At 37.9% G+C, this 24660-nt stretch overlaps 1 protein-coding gene across 1 annotated transcript in view; it reads right to left on the bottom strand.

Moving 5' to 3' along the window:
• The window catches only part of QRSL1 (glutaminyl-tRNA amidotransferase subunit QRSL1), a 32644-nt gene that overhangs the window by 4773 nt on the left and 3211 nt on the right, over positions 1-24660 (bottom strand). Inside the window, exons 2-9 of the mRNA XM_082668889.1 lie at positions 18727-18886; positions 18087-18185; positions 16520-16616; positions 14060-14236; positions 5705-5880; positions 5506-5618; positions 4436-4628; positions 3765-3882 (exon numbers count right to left, since the gene is read on the bottom strand). Of these exons, the coding sequence (XP_082525015.1) occupies positions 3765-3882; positions 4436-4628; positions 5506-5618; positions 5705-5880; positions 14060-14236; positions 16520-16616; positions 18087-18185; positions 18727-18886 (1133 nt within the window). The remainder of the gene's footprint in view (positions 1-3764; positions 3883-4435; positions 4629-5505; positions 5619-5704; positions 5881-14059; positions 14237-16519; positions 16617-18086; positions 18186-18726; positions 18887-24660) is intronic.

The following is a 24660-nucleotide window of genomic DNA, read 5'->3' as shown; positions in this document are numbered from 1 at the left end:
ATCAATTCTCATGCATAAGGCTTGTTAAAGAATCACTGGATTCTTGGCCTGTTGGAGCAGGCGCCGGTAAGATTCCTAACAACACATAAAAATGAATTTTGTTCAACCACACTGTTACTCTAAAAGTTTGTATAACTGGAATTAATTAAAAATCACCAGTAGATGCAATTCTGTACATATAATCACAAAATATTAACGCTTCCAGGGACATCATTAAACCAGAACATTCATTTTCAGGTGAGGAAAATCAAGTGCATAGCAACTAAATGACTTTCTAAAGGCTGCAAAGATTGACAGGGGTAGAGGAAGGACTAGAACTTAGGTCTCTGGAGGCTCATTCCAATCCTTTCTATTATTATAATGTCCTATTTCATCTATAGTTATAATTATTATAAGGACTCTGAAGTTTTGGAAAATTCTAACATGCCATCAGAATTAGACACTAGAAACTAGCAAGCTCTGGACACAGTAACTGGGGAAAGTATGCAGTGTTTGCAATTTCGTACTTTACAGACAGGTATAGCCCAGGAATGGAAATGTGAAATTCATGAAAAGATGCTTCAGGCCTGCCTGCTGAATGGGAGAAGATATTTGCAAATGCTGTATCTGATAAGGGGTTAATATCCAAAACATGCAAAGAACTCATACAATTCAACATCAAAAAAATAAACAACCAATTAAAAAATGGGCAGAGGCCCAGAACAGAGATTTTTCCAAAGAAGACATACAGATGTGCCAACAGGCACATGAAAAGATGCTCAACCTCACTAATCATCAGAGAAATGCAATTCAAAACTACAATGAAATATCACCTCACACCTTTCAGAATGGCTATTATCAAAGACAACAGGGCTTCCCTGGTGGCGCGGTGGTTGAGAGTCTGCCTGCCGATGCAGGGGACACGGATTCGTGTCCCGGTCCGGGAAGATCCCACATGCCGCGGAGCGGCTGGGCCCATGAGCCATGGCCGTTGAGCCTGCGCGTCCTCCGGACGGGAGAGGCCACAACAGTGAGAGGCCCACATACAGCAAAAAAAAAAAAAAAAAAAAAAAAAAAAAAGATAACAAATAACAAATACTGGCAAGGATGTAGGAAAAAGGGAACCTTCGTGCACTGTTGGTGGGAATGTAAAGTGGTGCAGCCACTATGGAAAACGGTATGGCGATTCCTCAAAAAATTAAAAATAGAATTACCACACAATGCAGCGATTCCACTCCTGGGTATTTATCCAAAGAAAACAGAAACACTAATTTGAAAAGATATATGCACGCTTATGTTCATTGCAGCATTATTTACAGTAGTTAAGATTTGGAAACCACCTAAAGTGTCCATCAGTAGATGAATGGATAAAGATGTAGTATCAATACATATAAAAAATGGAAAATTAGCCATAAAAAAGAATGAAATCTTGCCATCTGTGACAACATGGATAGACCTAGAGGGTATCATGCTAAGTGAAATAAGTCAGAGAAAGATACTGTATGATTTCACTTATCTGTGGAATCCAAAAAACAAATGAACAAACATAACTAACAGAAACAGAGTCATAGATAAACAAACAGGTGGTTGCCAGAGAAGAGGGGGGTGAGGGGCAAGGAGAGAAATAGGTGAAGGAGATTAAGAGTTATAAACTTTCAACTATGAAATGTACAGTTTGGGGACTACAGTCAGTAATTATGTAATATCTTTGTATGGTGACAGATGACAACTAGATGTATCATGGTGATCATTTTGAAATGCAGAGAAATATCAAGTCACTTATGTTATGCACCAGGAACTAACATAGTGTTGTAGGTCAATTGTACTTCAAAAACAAACTCACAGAAAAAGAGATCAGATTTGTTGTTACCAGAGGCGGGGTGTGGAGGGAGGGGGAATTGGATGAAGGTGGTCAAAAGGTACAAACTTCCAGTTATAAAATAAATAAGTACTAGGGATGTAATGCACAACATGATAAATATAATTAACACGGCTGTATGTTATACACGAACGTTGATAAGAGAGTAAATCCTAAGAGTTCTCATCATAAGAAAAAAATTTTTTCTTCCTATTTCTTTAATGGTGTGTCTGTATGAGATGATAGATGTTCACTAAACTAATTGTGGTAATAAAAAAAAATAATAAAGGATATGGTTACTCCCCACCCACCCCCAAAAGAAAAAATGCTTACTTTACTGAAAAGATTAAGGAATTAGCCAGACATAGGCGTGACTATAAGTCAATGATGCAAAGAAATGGAAAAAGAAAATACTCCTTAGATCCTCCTGAAGCTGTTAATGAAGGTGGCGGAAGTATTAATCATTCTAACTTCAGTTTCCTCACCTGAAAAATGGATATAACAACTCCAATCTTTCTGAGGACCAAATACAATGAGTTAAAAATGTGAAATCTTTTTATCCCGAAAAATGCTATAGAAATATCAGATGTCCTTATTATCATTTGACCACAGGATCTATAGGGAGATGAATGCAGGCATCACGTATAATTTACCCAACAGCTGATGGCTTAAATAATGTACTAACAATATCTTTTCATAAAAGAACAAATACTTCTATTAAACTTCTTCCTACTTTAAATATAGTTCAAAAGCCCAACTTCTGCTTCCATCAATGATGGGAATATTAGGGATGGATTTTCTCTGCCATTTTAAACAACCGAAAACTAGACAAAATGAAACAACCATTTTCAGACATTAGACAACATTAGAAGGGAAGCAAATAAAGCCCTTTGATTTCCCCATTAATCAAATAATAATTTTAGTTTTTGTTTTCCAGCTTTATTGATACAATTAACTATAAAATTGCTGTGTGTGTATATATATATATATATATACACACACACACACATGCACACACACATACATACAATGGAATATTATTCATTATTACATATATATATATACACACACACACACCATATTTTCTTTGTCCATTCATCTGTTGACGGCCACTTAGGTTGTTTCCATGTCTTGGCTACTGTGAATAATGCTTTGAGGCAGTGATTTCTTTCCTTCAGATATATACCCAGAAGTGGGATTTCTGGATCACATGGTAATTCTCTTTTTAATTTTTTGGGGAATCTCCATGCTGTTTTTCACAGTAGCTGTTCAAATAGTATCTTTGGAAAAAGTAATCCTAACTATTGGCCCTGAGGAGATGCACAGATGAATAAAATGCTATGTATGTATGTATCTATCTATCTGTCTATCTATCTATGGGACATAGAGCAAAACCCCAGGAAGCTATTGGTACAACCACTCTTGCTTTTTCACACTTCTCATGTCCTCTTAGACAGACCTGGTAGTATAGAAGATGAATCCTATTCACAAGATGGTGAACAAACTTATACCAAAGTCATAGTAATTTAAAATTCTTTTTTGGAGTGAACAGATACATGATGCAAGGGAAAACTACATTGATTCACTAAGTTTTTTAAGAGACACCAGTGTAACTTCCTGCTTAAGGCTCTCAGAGCAGTAAGACAATGTGGCAATAATAAGGGACATTTAATGAGGCTAAAATCCTTCAGGGCTTCCTACTTAGCTTGTACTAATCATTCAACTAGAGCATCAATGATTTGGTTTGTTTTTGAATAACCAGGAGCCAAAAGTACCATAAATGGGCCTTTAATTACGATTTCTAATTTAAATCATAAGGATTTTGCTTCCTTAGCAAATATCTCAACTTACAAGACTTGACAGACATGCTACTACTTTACTATGGAGTTTTCAAGAATGGGGAAAATTCCTAAGCTGATTATCTTACTCTTTTAATAAGAAAAAGTTTCCTGAGAGGATTCGTCCTCTCACCACATCATTGAAGCCTTCTCGTCTGGTTGCAGCATACATGGCTTCAGTAGACACATCAATGTCACATCTGTGACCTGATAACAAAAAACAAAAACAAACAAACAAAAACCCACGAAACATTAATTGAAAAGGAAGTAAAGTTTTGGCTGAAAAGCAGGTCTAGATTCACATTTGTGACCAATACTAAAATTTCATGAGATTGACCTTAATGGTTTCTCTTTTTCATCTGCCTTTGGACTGACTGACTTGTCAGGAAGCAAGGAGAGAGAAAATGATAATGAAGAGGGAAACTTCAGTTGTTCACTCCCTCATTCATTCATTCATTTTATTCAGATGTTTACTGAGCTCCTACCCTGTGCCAGGTACCACACTGTATGGACTGATAATACAAAGCTAAAATACTCTACCTTCAAGATACGCACAGTCCAGAGGGTGAGCTGAAGATACAGAGATATTATGATGAATAGTGTGACTATAATGCTAAAATGACAAAGGTAAAAGGATTCACTGATTTACTTCTCTAAATCTTAACATTATCCCTGGCAATAATATATTTCGCTACTAATAAACGAACCTTTCAAATGTTTGAGACAACTTCCTTAAAAATCCAAAACACAGGCAACTTACCATACTCTAGCCCATCAAATCTTGCCATATTCGACGCCACTTCCGATGTACACAATACATGGTAGCAGACAATTGAGTAACTGGTGTGGGGCAGGGACACTTCAATTACTTTGGCGCCCTCAGACTCAAAGAGATTAGCAGCTTTGGACCAAAGAGATTGTACTTCACTCGACAATTCTGGTGTAAGATATTCCTTATTGGAAAAAGTCAAAATACAGAAATTAGAATATCTGTATAGATGGTGTCATAAAAATTTGTACTCCAGAAACTTTGGCAATACATTAGAACATCTGATTAAATTGCTAGCAGGTAGCTAGAAAGACTGAACTAATTTAAGAGTGCTTATGGCATGACAAGATACTGTGAGCTCGATATAATAATATTAAAGATTGGAGATCTGGTTGGAGAACTTATATTTGTTAAATGTTCATTATATATCAGGCACTCTGCTAGATACTTTCCACACGTTCTCTCATTTAATGCTTTTAACAGTCTTACGATGTAGGTATTATCATCCTTCTTTTTATTAATGAAAAATATTGAGACTAGAGAAGTTAACTAACTCTCCTAATGTTACATAGCAGGTAAGTAGAGGATCCAGGATTCTCAACTAAGTCTGTTTCTCTCTAAATCCTTAAAAGTAGGCACATCTATTACCTTAATTGAAGATTTTAAAGATTTAAAGATTTTACAGTATTTCTCTACAGCAGTGGTCTCAACTGGGGGCAGTTTCCTCTCCTCTTCCTCTCAACCAGGGGATATCTGGTAACATCTGTAGACAGTTTTGCTAGTGGGGCAGTGGTGGTGGTGGGGATGCTACCTCTAGGGTTAGAGGCCAGCGATGCTGCTCAACATCTTACAATGCACAGCACAGTCTCCCAGAACAAAAAATTATTGCTAAGCTCAAAGTTAAAATGTTAAAAGGTTAGTAATTTAACATATCTATTTTCATGTGCTCAGGTCACATAGCTAATAAAAGTGGCAGAGCAGGGCTTCAAACCCAACCAGTCTGTTTCCCAAGTCTGTGCTCTGTATTTGACTTGACAGTACTTTTGTAAAGAGAGACTTACCTTCGGAATTCCTATACATAGTTTGCTCATATCTGTCAAACTGCGAAGCGTAAATGGTTTAACAGGATCTTGAATTGTGGTAGAATCTTTGGGATCATGCCCAGCTAGTATACCTGTAAGTAGGAATATTTATGAGTGACAGACACAGTACTGAAGTGAAATAACAATGTTTTGAAACTATATGGAATCGTTTAAATACCCAACACAATGGCTGCATCATCCACACATCTGGTTAAGATTCCTGGCACATCCATTGAATTCACCAGGGGAATGAGGCCATGACGAGAAACTAAGCCGTAGCTAGGTTTCAAACCAACAACCCCACAGTGGGCAGCTGGATTTCTGGTTGATCCTCCTGTATCTGATCCTAAAGCCCTGAAATTTAAATGAAATTCTCTTTAGCAGGATAATATATCTCTAATTATATTTGAAATTTATCTTTTTAAATGTATATTTTAAAAATGTATTTCCTCCTGATTTTACAAAAAATAAAACGTGCTCATCTCAGAGAATTTTTTTTATTTTATTTTTTTTGTGATACGCGGGCCTCTCACTGTTGTGGCCTCTCCCGTTGAGGAGCACAGGCTCCAGACGCGCAGGCTCAGCGGCCATGGCTCATGGGCCCAGCCGCTCCGCGGCATGTGGGATCTTCCCGGACTGGGGCACGAACCCGTATCCCCTGCATCGGCAGGAGGACTCTCTACCACTGTGCCACCAGGGAAGCCCCAGAGAATTCTTAAAATACAGGAAAGTGTAAAGATGTAACAAAATATTCCACCACCCTGAGGCAAGCACTGTTAACATTTTGGCATAGTAACTTCGTCTTTTTTTTTTTTTTTAACATCTTTATTGGAGTATAATTGCTTTACACTGGTGTGTTAGTTTCTGCTTTATAACAAAGTGAATCAGTTATACATATACATATGTTCCCATACCTCTTTCCTCTTGCGTCTCCCTCCCACCCTCCCTATCCCACCCCTCTACGTGGTCACAAACCACCGAGCTGATCTCCCTGTGCTATGCAGCTGCTTCCCACTAGCTATCTATTTTACATTTGGTAGTATATATAAGTCCATGCCACTCTCTCACTTCATCCCAGCTTACCCCTTCCCCTCCCCGTGTCCTCAAGTCCATTCTCTAATTCTGCGCCTTTATTCCTGTCCTGACCCTAGGTTCTTCAGAGCCATTTTTTTTTTTAGATTTCATACATATGTGTTAGCATACGGTATTTGTTTTTCTCTTTCTGACTTACTTCACTCTGTATGACAGACTCTAGGTCCATCTACCTCACTACAAATAACTCAATTTCGTTTCTTTTTATGGCAGAGTAATATTCCACTGTATATATGTGCCACATCTTCTTTATCCATTCATCTGTTGATGGACACTTAGGTTGCTTCCCTGTCCTGGCTATTGTAAATAGAGCTGCAATGAACATTTTGGTATATGACTCTTTGAATTATGGTTTTCTCAGGGTATATGCCCAGTAGTGGGATTGCTGGGTCATATGGTAGTTCTATTTCTAGTTTTTAAGGAACCTCCATATTGTTCTCCATAGTGGGTGTATCAATTTACATTCCCACCAACAGTGCAAGAGGGTTCCCTTTTCTCCACACCCTCTCCAGCATTTATTGTTTCTAGATTTTTTGATGATGGCCATTCTGACCAGTGTGAGATGATATCTCCTTGCAGTTTTGATTTGCATTTCTCTAATGATTAATGATGTTGAGCATTCGTTCATGTGTTTGTTGGCAATCTGTATGTCTTCATTGGAGAAATGTCTATGTAGGTCTTCTGCCCATTTTTGGATTGGGTTGTTTATTTTTTTGATATTGAGCTGCATGAGCTGCTTGTCAATTTTGGAGATTAATCCTTTGTCAGTTGCTTCATTTGCAAATATTTTCTCCCATTCTGAGGGTTGTCTTTTCGTCTTGTTTATGGTTTCCTTTGCTGTGCAAAAGCTTTGAAGTTTCATTAGGTCCCATTTGTTTATTTTTGTTTTTATTTCCATTTCTCTAGGAGGCGGGTCAAAAAGGATTTTGCTGTGATTTATGTCATAGAGTGTTCTGCCTATGTTTTCCTCTAAGAGTTTTATAGTGTCTGGCCTTACATTTAGGTCTTTAATCCATTTTGAGATTATTTTTGTGTATGGTGTTAGGAAGTGTTCTAATTTCATACTTTTACATGTACCTGTCCAGTTTTCCCAGCACCACTTATTGAAGAGGCTGTCTTTTCTCCACTGTATATTCTTGCCTCCTTTATCAAAGATAAGGTGACCATATGTGCATGGGTTTATCTCTGGGCTTTCTATCCTGTTCCATTGATCTATATTTCTGTTTTTGAGCCAGTACCATACTGTCTTGATTACTGTAGCTTTGTAGTATAGTCCAAAGTCAGGGAGCCTGATTCCTCCAGCTCCGTTTTTCGTTCTCAAGATTGCTTTGGCTATTCGGGGTCTTTTGTGTTTCCATACAAATTGTGAAATTTTTTGTTCTAGTTCTGTGAAAAATGCCAGTGGTGGTTTGATAGGGATTGCATTGAATCTGTAGATTGCTTTGGGTAGTAGAGTCATTTTCACAATATTGATTCTTCCAATCCAAGAACATGGTATATCTCTCCTTCTATTTGTATCATCTTTAATTTCTTTCATCAGTGTCTTATAATTTTCTGCATACAGGTCTTTTGTCTCCTTAGGTAGGTTTTTATTTTTATTTTTTTAAAATTAATTATTTATTTATTTATGGCTGTGTTGGGTCTTCATTTCTGTGCGAGGGCTTTCTCCAGTTGTGGCAAGCGGGGGCCACTCTTCATTGTGGTGTGCGGGCCTCTCACTATTGCGGCGTGTGAGCCTCTCACTATTGCGGCCTTGTTGCGGGGCACAGGCTCCAGACACGCAGGCTCAGTAGTTGTGGCTCACGGGCCTAGTTGCTCCACGGCATGTGGGATCTTCCCCGACCAGGGCTCGAACCTGTGTCCCCTGTATTGGCAGGCAGATTCTCAACCACTGCGCCATCAGGGAAGCCCTCCTTAGGTAGGTTCATTCCTAGATATTTTATTCTTTTTGTTGCAGTGGTAAATGGGAGTGTTTTCTTAATTTCACTTTCAGATTTTTCATCATTAGTGTATAGGAATGCCACAGATTTCTGTGCATTAATTTTGTATCCTGCTACTTTACCAAATTCATTGATTAGCTCTAGTAGTTTTCTGGTAGCATCTTTAGGATTCTCTATGTATAGTATCATGTCATCTGCAAACAGTGACAGCTTTACTTCTTCTTTTCCAATTTGGATTCCTTTTATTTCTTTTTCTTCTCTGACTGCTGTCGCTAAAACTTCCAAACTATGTTGAATAATAGTGGTAAGAGTGGGCAACCTTGTCTTTTTCCTGATCTTAGTGGAAATGGTTTCAGTTTTTCATCATTGAGGATGATGTTGGCTGTGGGTTTGTCATATATGGCCTTTATTATGTTGAGGAAAGTTCCCTCTATGCCTACTTTCTACAGGGTTTTTATCATAAATGGGTGTTGATTTTTTTTTTTTTTTTTGGGTGTTGAATTTTGTTGAAAGCTTTCTCTGCATCTATTGAGATGATCATATGGTTTTTCTCCTTCAATTTGTTAATATGGTGTATCACGTTGATTGATTTGCATATATTAAAGAATCCTTGCGTTCCTGGAATAAACCCCACTTGATCATGGTGTATGATCCTTTTAATGTGCTGTTGGATTCTGTTTGCTAGTATTTTGTTGAGGATTTTTGCATCTATGTTCATCGGTGATATTGGCCTGTAGTTTTCTTTCTTTGTGACATCCTTGTCTGGTTTTGGTATCAGGGTGATGGTGGCCTTGTAGAATGAGTTTGGGAGTGTTCCTCCCTGTGCTATATTTTGGAAGAGTTTGAGAAGGATAGGTGTTAGCTATTCTCTAAATGTTTGATAGAATTCGCCTGTGAAGCCATCTGGTCCTGGGCTTTTGTTTGTTGGAAGATTTTTAATCACAGTTTCAATTTCAGTGCTTGTGATTGGTCTGTTCATATTTTCTGTTTCTTCCTGGTTCAGTCTCGGCAGGTTGTGCATTTATAATAATTTGTCCATTTCTTCCAGGTTGTCCATTTTATTGGCATAGAGTTGCTTGTAGTAACCTCATGATCCTTTGAATTTGTGCAATGTCAGTTGTTACTTCTCCTTTTTAATTTCTAATTCTATTGATTTGAGTCTTCTCCCTTTTTTTCTTGATGAGTCTGGCTAATGGCTTATCAATTTTGTTTATCTTCTCAAAGAACCAGCTTTTAGTTTTATTGATCTTTGCTATCATTTCCTTCATTTCTTTTTCATTTATTTCTGATCTGATATTCAAGTCTTTTTTTTAATGAATTTTTCTTTCACGGTTCAGGTCATTCTGTAATCATAAGTTTCCATCTCTTTTTTGCTTATCATGAGCCTTTTACTATGTCAATAAAATTACTGAAAATTTTAAATATGTATAATACTCTTATCATATCAATTGGCAATTCCCAACTGATTCCCATTTTTAAAGTCCGTTCTCCTATCCATATACATACAAATCTTTCTTTTAAGTTATTTTCTTAATTGAAGTATAGTTGATTTACAGTGTTGTGTTAATTTCTGCTGTACAGCAAAGTGCCTCAATTATACACATATATACATTCTTTTTTATATTCTTTTCCATTATGGTTTATTCCAGGATACTGGATATAGTTCCCTGTGCTAGACAGTAGGACCTTGTTGTTTATCCATTCTATATGTAATAGTTTGCATCTACTAACCCCAAACTCCCAGTCGATCCCTTCCCCTCCCCACCTCCCCCTTGGCAACCACAAGTCTGCTCTCTCTGTCTGTGAGTCTTTCTGTTTCGTAGTTAGGTTCATCTGTGCCATATTTTAGATTCCACATATAAGTGATATCATATGGTATTTGTCTTTCTGACTTACTTCACTTAGTATGATAATCTCTAGTTGTATCCATGTTGCTACAAATGGCATTACTTCATTCTTTTTTATGGCTGAGTAGTATTCCATTATATACATGAATTTTCTTTATCCATCCATCTGCTGATGGACATTTAGGTTGTTTCCATGTCTTGGCTATTGTGAATAGTGTTGCAGTGAACACAGGGGTGCATGTAACTTTTTGAATTATGGTTTTGTCTGAATATATGCCCAAGAGTGGGATTGCTAGATCATATAGTAATTCTATTTTTAGTTTTCGGAGAAACTTCCATACTGTTTTCCACCGTGGCTGCACCAACTTACATTCCTACCAATGGTGTAGGAGGGTTCCCTTTTCTCCACACCCTCTCCAGCATTTGTTATTTGTAGACTTTTTAATGATGGCCATTCTGACCAGTGTGAGGTGGTGTGGTACCTCACTCTAGTTTTGATTTGTGTTTCTCTAATAATTAGTGATGTTGAGTATCTTTTCATGTGCCTATTGGCCATCTGTATGTCTTCTTTAGAGAAATGTCTATTTAGGTCTCCTGCCAGTTTTTTGATTGGGTTGTTTGTTTTTTTGATATAGAGCTGTATGAGCTGTTTGTACATTTTGGATATTAAGCCCCTGTTGGTTGCATTGTTTGCAAATATTTTCTCCTATTCCATAGGTTGTCTTTTTGTTTTATGGTTTCCTTTGCTGTGCAAAAGCTTCTATGTTTGATTAGGTCCCACTTGTTTATTTTTATTTCTATTGCCTTGGGAGACTGACCTAAGAAAACATTGGTACAATTTATACACATACAAATCTTATATCTTCTTTTAATGGCAATTTTATAATATGCTTTTACAAACTAAACACACCCCTCCCAGAAATTCAGATACAGCCATTCTACTACCTTTTTAGATTCATGGCTAGAAATGTATTTTAAGTTATTTAAACATTTATGTTGTTGCCAGCTAGAATAACTGCATAATAAAGTACTTGTAGGGAATTCCCTGGTGGTCCAGTAGTTAGGACTTTGTGCTTTCACTGCCGAGGGCCTGGGTTTGCTCTCTGGTTGGGGATCCCACAAGCCATGCAGTGCAGCAATCAATCAATCAATCAATAAAGTACTTTGTAATAAACACCTTTAGACATAAATCTTTGTCCATATATCTGATTAAATTTTAGGCTAGCTTCCAGGAAGTAGAGTTAATGGGACAAAAGGTCTACCTGTCATTATGAGTTCTTAATATTTTTGTCAAATTACTTGTCAGAAAGGTTATGCCAATTTATATTCCCAATTGCAGTGAGTCGGATTTTTTTATGTTTCATTATCATCACTGAATACTAGCAGCTCTTAAAATTTGGTTAATTTGATAACCTAAAGCTTTGCTAATGTGCATTTGTGAATAAATTTTCACATCTATTTGTATTTGCATTACCCAACTATGAAGTGTCTGTTCATTTCTTTGCTTAGTTATCTATATAGTCTATGTTTTTCTTATTAAGAAAAAAACCTTGAGGACATTATGCTAAGTGAAATAAGTGAGTCACAAAAGCACAAATACTGCACAATTTCACTTATATGAGGTACCTAGAGTGGTCAAATTCACAGTGACAGAAAGTAAAAGAGTGGTGGCCAGGGGTTGGAGAGGTGGGGGGAGGGCAAATGGGAGGCTATTGTTTAAGTGGTATAGAGTTTAAGCTTTGCAAATGAAACAAGTTCTGGAGACTGGCTGTGTGATAATGTGGATGTACTTAACCCCACAGAATTGTACACTTAAAAATAGTTAAGACGAGAAATTTTGTTATGTATATTTTACCACAATTAAAAATTTAAAAATTTTAACTATTTCAGGAAAAAAGGTTTTTCTAATTAGAAAAGTGTAATGTCTACTGTAAAAATTAAAATATTTTATAACTATATGATCTATAAAGTGATATTTCTCTTATAATCACTGCCCCCATAATAATCCTGTTATCACTTTTTATATATATTTATTCAGACACTTCCATGCAACTAACATATATACATATGTAATTATTATTTTTAACAGAAATAAGACATACTATACATACTGTTCTGCAACTTGTTCTCCACTTAACAGTGTATTTTGGATTTCTTCCCATGTCACCACATAGCACTCTAAATCATTCTTTTTATTGGTTGCATAGTATCAATACTCCTAGAATCTTCCTGTTTTAAAAACTATTATAAAAGAAACAAGTCAATAGGGGGGAAAACAAATCAGAACACCTGATGGTTTGGGACCCATTCAACCTGGAGTTACTTTCGGTCTGTGCCTCTCTTGAGTACATCCAGAGTGAAGCTTTGGACTGAACAAGGCTCCTACGTGTCACATGGCCCTTGTGCTCTACAGAAAATGCAAATTAGATTGTCTTTCTTACCAAGTCCACTTGAGCCACAAAATCAGACTGCTGCTTTCACAATTTCTAAAAGGACACATTTTCTTATTAGGATTCCCTGATGTCTGGGTAAAAGTAAAACCTACATTTCCATAGGAATTATGTGTCAAAATGCCATCTTCTCAAAGCACATTCAGAAAGATGAACACTAAGTGGGGTGAGGAGGATAGAAAAAAGCCCCTAATCTTGCAACCCTTGCTTGTCAGAACTCTCATTAATATTAATGTGGTGCTATAAAATTCCACAGAGATAAAATGAAATGCTTTTACTTGTTAACAAGATTTCAGGGAAACTTAAAAACCTGTAGAATCTAAATCTCCATAGCTCTAAAAAATATAAATCATTTATTGATTGCAGTGCCTCAGAAAGAGCTTAGTTTCAGTGGATAATTAAAATACACATAGTACTGCTAAAGAAAACATTCTATTTGGTTAAATTGAGACCAATAAAATAAATATAATAACAGCAATATTTATTTACTCTTCTTTAGATGGTTAAGAAATGCTTTACCAATGGGACTTAAGACAAAAGCATTGATTGATGGATTCTTTCCAAATACAAACTATGACAGTTGAACAAATAACCTCCCTGCAAATTTGAAAAAATTTTATGTACTTATATACATTTTTAGTTGTAGGTTTAGAAAAACACTATTTAATATATTCTATTGATACATATTAGGAACATTTTCTTCCTCCCTCCCTCCCTCCCTCCCTTCCTTCTTTCTTTCCTTCCTTTTTTTTTTCTTAAGTCAGATTTAGCTGAAGGATAAACCATAGCTAACAATTTAGTTCAGCAGCACTCGACTAAAGCCAAGGTATGTTAGTCTCTAAATATCTGTACAATCAGTGAGCAGATACCCAAATAAATTATTTAAAAATGAAATTCAATGAAGTCTATTTAAGCTAACTGGTTTATTCTGTAAAATCATGTTTTTAAGAGGACCATATACTGTAGAGGAAGAGTTTAAATGCTGTCTTAAATTGAAGTTAAATGTATAGAATACACATAAGTGTACCATAAAGTTGAGTGTATTTAAGATATAATTTTGATACACCATTGAGCACAAATAGCTCAGTAAAGGGAAATAAAAATACCAAGGTATGAACGACTCTATTGTTGAATTTTGTGTATGGTTTATGACTATTTGTATTAGGTTGGGTTTTTAAAGTACAGATAGTAAAAAACATCTTACGCAAAGCACGTGAACGCTGACACAGCCGCCGCGCTCCCTCCTGAGCTTCCTCCAGTTATGAGCCAATGTGAATCCTCATTCTCACCATGAGACTTCTGCTTCCTCTTTTCTCTGTATTGTTTTGAATAACTCCAGGGGTTTTTAACTGGTCCAAATATGCCATCTGTGCTTCCAGATCTGAGATGAAGAAGTGAAGCAAGATATCTTAATACAATTCATTTTATGTAAAATTTTCATCTCCTGATTGTATTATTTGCTTCTGACACTGTATAATCCACTATAACTTGAATTAGAAAAGGTAGGAAGCCTGCTTAGATGTACCTTTCTTTAATTAGACAGTTGAGGAGGTGAAGGAAGGGAAGTAAAAGCATTTGTGGTGGAAAGTAGGAAAAAACTAGTCTGCTAAGAAAAGAAAATTTTTATCCCAATTGATCATCTAATTCAGCTTAGGATGATTTCCTTCGTAAATTAAGGTCTTCCAGTTGAAGAGTGTCACAAAACATCCAAACAGTTAACAAGTAGTCTTTTGAAGGAATTCCTCTGTTAATCAGAAGTTTTAAGAGGCAAGTTCCCCAGTGGTCCAGTGGTTAGGACTCCACACTTCCACTGCAAGGGGCAACTAGGATCCACCCCTGGTCAGGGAACTAGGATCCCACATGCCACATGGGGAAGCCAAAAAAAATTTTTTTTAATAAAAAAAAATTAAAAAGTCAGTTACATTTCTATAAACGAACAATGTTAAACAATTAGAAATTGAAAAGAAAACACCATTTTCTATAACATTAAAAAAACATGAAATAGGGCTTCCCTGGTGGCGCAGTGATTGAGAGTCCACCTGCTGATGCAGGGGACATGGGTTTGTGCCCCGGTCTGGGAGGATCCCACATGCCGCGGAGCGGCTAGGCCCGTGAGCCATGGCCACTGAGCCTGCGCATCCGGAGCCTGTGCTCCACAACGGGAGAGGCCACAACAGTGAGAGGCCCGCGTACCGCAAAAAACAAACAAACATGAAATAATTGGAGACAGATCAAATGTGCAAGATTTATATACAGAAATCATAAAAATATTGCTAAGAAAAATTAAACTCTAAATGGAAAGATATACAGAATTCATAGGTCAGAAGGCACATATTAAGATGTCAATTTTCTACAACTTGATCTATAAATTCAATACCACCACAATCAAAATCCTATCAAGCTTCTCTGTAGAAATTAGTAAGCCAATTCTAAACCTTATATGGAAACGCAAAGGATCTAGCATACGTAAAATAATTTTGAAGAGGAACAACAAAGTTGAAGAACTCTTATTACCTAATTTCAAGGCTTACTATAAAGCTACAATAATCAAGATAGCGTGATACTGGATACACAGATTAAAACAGAATCCAGAAATGAACCTATATATGTGTTCAACTGATTTTTTTTTAATTAATTAATTTATTTTTGGCTGCATTGGGTCTTTGTTGCTGTGCGCGGGCTTTCTCTAGTTGCAGCGAGCGGGGGCTACTCTTCATTGCAGTGCACGGGCTTCTCATTCTGGTGGCTTCTCTTGTTGCGGAGCACAGGCTCTAGGCACACGAGCTTCAGTAGTTGTGGCTCGCAGGCTCAGTAGTTGTGGCGCACAGGCTTAGTTGCTCCGGGGCACGTGGGATCTTCTGGGACCAGGGCTCAAACCCGGGACCGCTGCATTGGCAGGTGGATTCTTAACCACTACGCCACCAGGGAAGCCCCTGTTCAACTGATTTTTGCCAAAGGAATCAAAGTAATTTAATTTGAATTCTTATACAGATAGTCCCAGATCTATAGGACAGACATATGTAAAAAAACTGAACTCTGGCTTTCTTCATATCATGTACAAAATAATTAACTCAACTGGATCACAAGTTTAAATGTAAGAACTGAAACTATAAAACTTCTAGGAGAAAACATAGGATAAAAACCTTTATGACCTTGGGAAAGGTAACAATTTCTTTGAAAAGACAAAAACATAAGTCATTAAAGAAAATGATGAACTGGACTTCATCAAAATTAGAAACTTTCACTCTTTGAAAGGCATGTTCAGAGAATGCAACGACAAGCCAGAGATTCAGAGAACATATTTTCAAATCACCTATCTGATAATGGACCTGAATCCAGAATATATGGAAAAAACTATTATAACTCAGTAAGAAGACAAGGCAACTTTTAAAAAAGGGCAAAAGATTTGAATAGATACTTCACTGAAGATATATGGGTAGCAAAATAAACACATGGTGTTTAACATCGTTAGTCATCAGGGAAATACAAATTAAAACTAAAATGAGATATGACCTATTAGCAGAACAAAATCTCATGGAGGGTCTGAGAAACTGGCATTAGAGTCCTCAAGAAATCACCTCACTACTTTTAGGTACCTACACTTAATGAAATTAAAGATGCAGATGAAAGAAATACAAGAAGAGAAAATTTCAATTTTACTTACCCCATAGCAAACTCATCTAAGTTTGTTTTTCCCATTAGTAGAGCTCCCTGATCCAACAACTTCTGAACTACTGTAGCATTGTAAGGTGGTACATAACCTGAAAAAAATTCAGTTATTTTCTTCTTTTTTAAAAAAATTGAGGTATAATTGATTTATAATGTTATATTACAGGTGTACAACATAGTAATTCAAAAATTTTATAGATTATACTCCATTTAAAGTTATTATAAAATGTTGGAATTTTATGATAAAATTCCCTGTGCTGTATAATATATTCTTGTAGCTTATTTTATACACAGTAGTTTGTACCTCTTAATCCCCTCCCCTACCTTGCCCCTGTCCTCTTAAAAATTCAGTAATTTTTATCATAGGAAAGAAAACAGGGAACACGTAAATCATATACAAGAAACAAAATTTTAAACTGCAATTAAGCAATTCATATTGACATGTTAATTATTCCTAATTTAAGTAGTAGGTTGTACTTTCTTCTGAAAGTTAATTTTTTCTACTGCTAATTGCTATATGTTTTCCAAAGAAAGTCTATATATTCTGTCTTTACATCCTAAAACAATTGACTTTTAACAGTTAGTACTACAAAGTATTGAATGAGATGTACCCAATTCATTTGAAACTAATCACAAATCATTATTTTGCTCATTGTACTTGACTTTCTCTTCTCAGATGTGCAAATACCATGGTAATTTTTATCTATTTCCAGCAGGAATAGATCTTCATTGTCAATTAAAATTTCCTCTATCTAGTGTATATTCCCAGACAATTAACAAGTCTACCTATCAGAGGAACTTGGGGCATACACCTCATAGAATGTTAGTTTTAGTGCACAGTACCCTAAATATGCTTTTTCCATTTCTTTTTCCTCCTTGGATCCAAATATCTTGATAAATATGATTCCTTTTTGACCTACTAAACTTTAAAAAATAAAACTAAGCTTCTCTATACTAAGTATAGTGATAGATGGAGGAGTCAGGAGATAAAAATAACCAGACAGGGCTTCCCTGGTGGCGCAGTGGTTGAGAGTCCGCCTGCCGATGCAGGAGACACGAATTTGTGCCCCAGTCCGGGAAGATCCCACATGCCGCAGAGCGGCTGGGCCCGTGAGCCATGGTCGCTGAGCCTGCGCATCCGGAGCCTGTGCTCCGCAACAGGAGAGGCCACAACAGTGAGAGGCCCGCGTACCGCAAAAAAAAAAAAACCAGACAGTAGATGCTAATAAATCCTCATACCATTTGCAAAAGAGGGGGAATGACAGCCACTTTATACTTATTTCTGTGTTACCAACGAGTGGGTGTTAGAGGTCACTTAGCATGTTTGTGGTCAGTTATCAAGTCTTCCTAAGTAGGATGCATCCATTAAGCAGGCCTACCCCTGAAGAATAATTTTGCATTCTGAAAGAGCAAATAGTAAAAAGGTAATATTCTACCCTAAGTTATTTCCTTTGCAAATATAATCAGTCTGAGAATATCTTTGTGCTTTAGTATCTTATCTTTAATTTAAACTGAAAAATACCTAGTTTTATAAAACAATGCTCCGGTCAGTTAAACTTTACCTTTCAGCATGTTTGATGCACATGTTGTCTCAATGCCGGCCGTGCTAAAGTTGTCTTTTACCGCAACAGGAATTCCATCTAAATCCCCAAGTGAGTGACCTGCATTAAAAAGCCAAAAGAATAGAAGAAATACTGGGTTGGCCAAAAGTTTGTTAGGGTTTTTTCATAGCATCTTATGGGAAAAGCCAAATGAACTTTTTGGCCAACCCAGTATCTAGTTCAAAATACAGATATTAATAATAGTTATTAAAATAACTACTAGTTTTTGCTAAAGATACATCTTCAGAAATCAAATTTGTGTTAGAAATTATTACAGTTGGACATTATACCCGTTAGCCTCATTTTTATTATACCTCATGGCCAGTTCTTTTATGTATGTATATATTTATTTATATTTAAAAAATTTTTTGGCCATGCCGGCTGGCTTGCAGGATCTTAGCTCCCCGACCAGGGACTGAACCTGGGCCCCCAGCAGTGGAAGCTCGGAGTCCTAACCACTGGATCGCCAGGGAATTCCCCAGTTCTTTAAATAAGGGAATTTCTTATGTTTAAAGCTCCACTTGCCAAATGGAGACTGCTACATCCAATTAAACTCTTTCTCTTGGGATGTCACAATTAAGTATAATTCAAAGTAATTTACCTTTCTTATATCTTTTCTCTGATTCTTCAGCTTGCTTTAAGGCCACCTCTTCTGATACAGTAATGTAAGCATTTAGAAACTTGGTCTTCTTGATAAGGGAGAGACATCTTTGACAGAGCTCAGTTGGAGTAACTTGGCCTTGTTTCAGTGCCGCAGAAACCTAGAGTATACACAATTCAAAAACCCTTTGCCAAGTCTGCAGAAGTTTCAAATGTTACACTGAGGCGTGCAGATAGAGTGGTTAAGTATAAAAATTTAAAGTGAGGCTTGGATTCAAAACCAGGAGAACCTATCAAGTCTACACTTACTTAGGGTGGTGAATAAGGGTAACATTGGTCAGCTGAAAGATGGGTTGGAGGACACCACAGTCATAGCCCTAGCTGAGGAACTCTACATCAGGCTTGAACAAACAAGATCGCTGGTTTAGGTAAGCCGCCCTGTCTAGGAGAAGGAGAGGCCCAGTGTGGGTGAATCATGGGTTAGGGTAGATAGTGTACAGAGAGAAGCTTAGCTGCAACACAGGCCATCCACAGTGCAAAAAACAGAATGAACTAGACAAGGCATTACAGGACTTTATGGCCCCAAATAAGTGATCTTTATTAAATAGACCTTTTTATCTATTGGAGAATTCAAGCAAGAGCCACTACAAATTGAGAGAAATGCTTGTAAAATATGGGTTCAAAAGCCAACTAAAAACAAGCTTTTCTAAAACTCTGTCTTTGATGCATTAGGAAGGCTAGTAAAGAACGCGTTAAAATAAACTGCACTTCAAGTGACCAGACCTTGCATATTGACAGTAAGTAAAGCCTAAGGTGAAGTGATGACTTGTAATACTTCCTGCAGGAAGTAATAATAAATACTTACTAATTGAATAAAAGGAATGAATAACAAGAAGTCAAAGATGATACCAAGTCTTTAGAGACCATCTGAAAAGAGTTGGATAAGATGGTAGCTCAGACAAGGGGGATGGGGGGAAAAGTAACATTTTCTGAATATTTACCAAGAGCCAGGCACTGTTGTTGCTTTCGATTCATTATTACTTTATTTAGCCCTTAAAACAACCACTTAGGGCTTCCCTGGTGGCACAGTGGTTAAGAATCCGCCTGCCAATGCAGGGGACACGGGTTCGAGCCCTGGTCCCGGAAGATCCCACATGCCATGGAGCAACTAAGCCCGTGCGCCACAACTACTGAGCCTGCGCTCTAGAGCCAGCAAGCCACAACTACTGAGCACGTGAGCCACAACTAGTGAAGCCCGTGCACCTAGAGCAACAGAAGCCACCGCAATGAGAAGCCCACGCACTGCAACGAACAGTAGCCCCCGCTCGCTGCAACCAGAGAAAGACTGTGCACAGCAACGAAGACTCAATGCAGCCAAAAAATAAATAAATTTATTAAAAAATCAAAAAAACCCCAACCACTTAAGTTAGGTATTATTAACCTCATTTTATAGATAAAGAAACTGAAGCTAAGAGAGGTTAAGTGATATGTCCAAAGTCACAGAAATAGTAAAGAGTAACTTAACAGGTAGTAATATTAAAATTTAACAGGTAACTAACTGCTCCTTCACCATTTCTCTCTGCACCAGTGGAAGCTTAGCTTGTCCTGTATGCTGACTGTACTTCCACGTGTCCTATATGCATCAAGCAATAGGAATTTGCATTTAGGGGAAAATCTGCAAATGATCTGCTCTAGGCTGTTGAATAAATCATCAAAGTGGTGGTATTCTTAGGTCTGAGGGTTTTAAGCCAGAAAAGCAGTGCAAATAGGCCATTGAGAGGATCCCTAACGCTGATGCACAAGAGGAGGAAAGGGCTGCCATGGGGATGCTGGGGGAGGGGTTCAGAATGGGGAGGGGCAGCTGGGCTCAACTTAAAGGAGGTAACCTAGCAACAAGAAGAGATATTTCTGTTGAACGGTTTGTATGAGATGTAAACTCTTTAGAAGAGAGAAACTGGAGAAAAAGAAACGACAGCAGTGTATTGTAATGTTGTAAACATGGAGTGGGCTTATGTAAATAGGCTGAGTGCAAGCGTCAGAACTAGCAAAAACGGAAAGCTAGAGACACAGAGAGGTATATAGACAGGCCTACCCCAGAGCAAAATTATAAAAATGAGGAAAATTATGCCTGCCATTTTCTCTTCTTCTTTGTCTCCCTTCAAGTCCCCTAATGCCAAGTTGTCTTCTGACTTGCCAAGTGATATGAGAATAAGAGGTAAGGAACTGCAGTTATGGTTACAAGGGCAAGAAATGAGACTGTCTGGGAGCATTCTTTTTCTTTATTTATTGAAGTATAGTTGATTTATAATGTTGTGTTGGTTTCAGGTGCAAAGCACAGTGATTCAGTGATACATACAAATATATCTATTTTTTCCAGATTCTTTTCCCTTATAGGTTATGATGTAGTATTGAATATAGTTCCCTGTGCTATAAAGTATATAGTTACCTATCTTATATATAGTAGTGTGTATATGTTAATCTCAAGCTCCTAATTTATCCATCTCCCCCACGCCCCTCCCCTTTGGTAACCATAAATTTGTTTTGTCTGCAGGTCTATTTCTGTTTTGTATATAAGTTCATTTGTATAATTTTCTTTTTTTGTAGTTTCTACATATAAGCAATATCATATATTTGTCTTTCTCTGTCTGGCTTACTTCACTTAGTATGATAATATCTAGGTCCATCCATGTTGCTGCAAATGGCATTATTTCATTTTTTATGGCTGAGTAATATTCCATTGTATATATGTACCACATCTTCTTTATCCTTTCATCTGTTGATGGACATTTAGGTTGTTTCCATGTCTTGGCTATTGTAAATAGTGCTGCAATGAACATTGAGGGGTGTGTATTTTTTCGAATTATGGTTTTCTCCAGATATATGCCCAGGAGTGGGACTGCAGATCATACGGTAGCTCTATTTTTAGTTTTTTAAGGCCGCGCCCTACTGTTCTGGGAGTACTCATTTTATTTTTTATTTATTTTTAAAAAATTGTATTTATTTTCTTTATTTTGTTTGGCTGCGTTGGGTCTTAGTTGCAGCACGCTGGGTCTTTGTTGAGGCGTGCAGGATCTTTCGTTGCAGCGTGGGCTCTTCCTTGTGGTGCACATGTTTCTCTCTAGTTGTGGTGCGCGGGCTTCTCTCTAGTTGTGACATGCACAGGGTCCAGAGCACATGGGCTCTGTAGTTTGTGGCATGCAGATTCTCTCGTTGGGGCACGCGAGCTCAGTAGTTGTGGCGCGTGGGCTTAGTTGCCCCGTGGCATGTGGGATCTTAGTTCCCCGACCAGGGATGGAACCTGCATCCCCTGCATTGGAAGGAGGATTCTTTACCCTGGACCACCAGGGAAGTCCTTGGGAGTACTCATTTTAAATGGTAATCTTTGTTAGGATCATTTTTAGGAAATTTAGATTTGACAACCTCAATAAGGGTATTGGAGAAGAGAAATGAAAACAAAGATGCTAATTAGCTAGAATGGATTAGATGTAAGGATTATGACATAAAAATAGTACAGCTCTCCTGGAGCAAAACTAAAGGTATCATATCTGAATATAAGATGAAATCAACTAGAAAAGTTTTCTCTTCCCTCTTTTCTCAAAACCCCCAGCTCATCTGAAGCACAGGCCTTGAAGGAGATTATATAACTCTCCCTGGTGTGTTAATCTACAGTCTTCCTGATACTCCTTTTCATTCACTGAAGTTTTTAGCAGCTGGTTTGCTGTAATCTTCTTTTCTATGGCTCCTATTGCTCTTTTTGTTGACTTCAAAATTCAAGTCAGGTACACGGACACCAGGCCTCTCCGTTCCTGACCTCACTTCACACAAACTCTTCCGTCACCTCACCCCAGTTACCAGCTCACATGGTCATTGGCCCAGACTATATCATTACCAACATCTGTATCATCTCCCAAACCTCAGTTCTAATTATCCCACATCTCGTCCCCTGAGCTCATTTACTCTACTACCCACATGGTCAGCAAAAAATCGGGGAACAGGGACTTCCCTGGTGGCGCAGTGGTTAAGAATCCGCCTGCCAATGCAGAGGACATGGGTTTGATCCCTGGTCCAGGAAGATCCCACATGCCATGGAGCAACTAAGCCCGTGCGCCACAACTACTGAGCCCACGCTCTAGAGCCTGCCAGCCACAACTACTGAGCCCATGTGCCACAACTACTGAAGCCTGTGTGCCTAGAGCCTGTGCTCTGCAACAAGAGAAGCCACCACGATGAGAAGCCCTCGTGCTGCAACAAAGAGTAGCCCCTGCTCACCGCAACTAGGGAAAAGCCCACGTGCGGCAATGAAGACCCAACACAGCCAAAAATAAATAAATAAATGTTAAAAAAAAAAAAAAAGAAAGAAAGAATACGGGGACCTCAGTCCTACAACCACAAGGAAATGGATTCTGCCAACCAGTGAGGTGGAAAGAGGATCCCAAGGCATCCAAAGAGACTGCGGCTCTGGCTGACACCTTGATTTCAGCCTTGTGAGACTCTGAGTAGAGAACCCAGCTACTCCATTCCTGGATTCCTGACCCACAAAACTGTGAGACGATAAGATTGTGTGTGTGTTTTAAGAATGTGTTATTTTAAGCTGAAAAGTTTATACTAATTTGTTACACAGCAGTAGAAAAGTAATATACCTTCTTAGAAAAATTAAGAAATCTCCCTCAGGAACCATTCTTCTTAGAAAACAGGGGAAGAGAAAACTGTAAATACATATAATCTAGTAATTTTGTCACTGTAACAAAATTAGTGTTAATAATGGCACTTGGTTCTAGGCATTATCCTAGATGTTTTGTATTTCATTTAATCTTCATATCCACACTAAGAGGCTGATATTATTTCCATTTTACAGATAAATTACTGAAGTTCCTGCTTAAAATCACATAGCTAGGAAGTAGCAGAGCTGGGATTCAACCAAGGCCTGATCTTGTTTCCAAAGCCCATGCTCTGGACCACTATACTCTACTACTTCTCTATGCAGGCTGTTACAGCATTTACTCCTCTGTAGCAAATAGAGAACATTTTGTTAACTTTACAGATAGCATCAAAGCTTAACTTAGGAAAAGAACTGTCTTTCAAAAGAAAAACTGTCTTGATAAATGCTGAAGGTATAGAAGAGCCCTTGAAAGCTGAGTGTCTGGTTGACTGGTACTCTCTTTAACACACTCATTTAACATTCATGCTTTTTGTCGCCATTGTTCCAAGAAATAGCACATCAAGATCACCAGTAACCTCCACATTCCTAAATCCAGCAGTCATGGCCCAGTCCAGCAGCACTCAGCATTCAACACAAGACATCACTCCCTCCTTGAAGCACTTCTTTTTCACTTGTACTTTGGGATACCAAGCCATCCTGGTTTTCCTCTTGCCTTACTGGCCACTCCTCCAAGTCTCCTTTGTGGGCTCTGCTTCCTACCGCTGACCCCTAAATGTTGGAAAGTTTCAGGCCTTGTTCTATATTTACACTCAGATCTCATCTGACCATATAACTTCAATTATGTCCTCTACTCTGGACAATTTATATCCTCATACCTAGCTTCTTTCTTGATCTCCACGTTCCTATATCCACCTGCTTAACTGACATCTTCACTTGGATATCTTTAGAAGCATCTCAAAATTAACATGTCTTGATAACTTTCTCCTCACAACATGCTCCCTGTAGAGTCTTTCCCATCTTGATAAATGTTACCATTTCTCCAATTGCCCAGGCCCCAAACCTAAGCATCCTCCTTGATTCACCTCTTTTCCCTCAAATCCCATATCCAATCCACCAGAAAGCCATACCTTAAAAAACTAACACCTGGGTTTCCCTGGTGGTGCAGTGGTTAAGAATCCGCCTGCCAATGCAGATGACATAGGTTTGAGCTCTGGTCCAGGAAGATCCCACATGCCGTGGAGCAACTAAGCCCGTGAGCCACAACTACTGAGCCCA

The sequence above is a fragment of the Grampus griseus genome (genome assembly GCF_964374135.1).
Source record: "Grampus griseus genome assembly, chromosome: 13".
Taxonomy (NCBI): Eukaryota; Metazoa; Chordata; class Mammalia; order Artiodactyla; family Delphinidae; genus Grampus; species Grampus griseus.
This window is presented reverse-complemented; position numbering and strand designations above follow the sequence as displayed.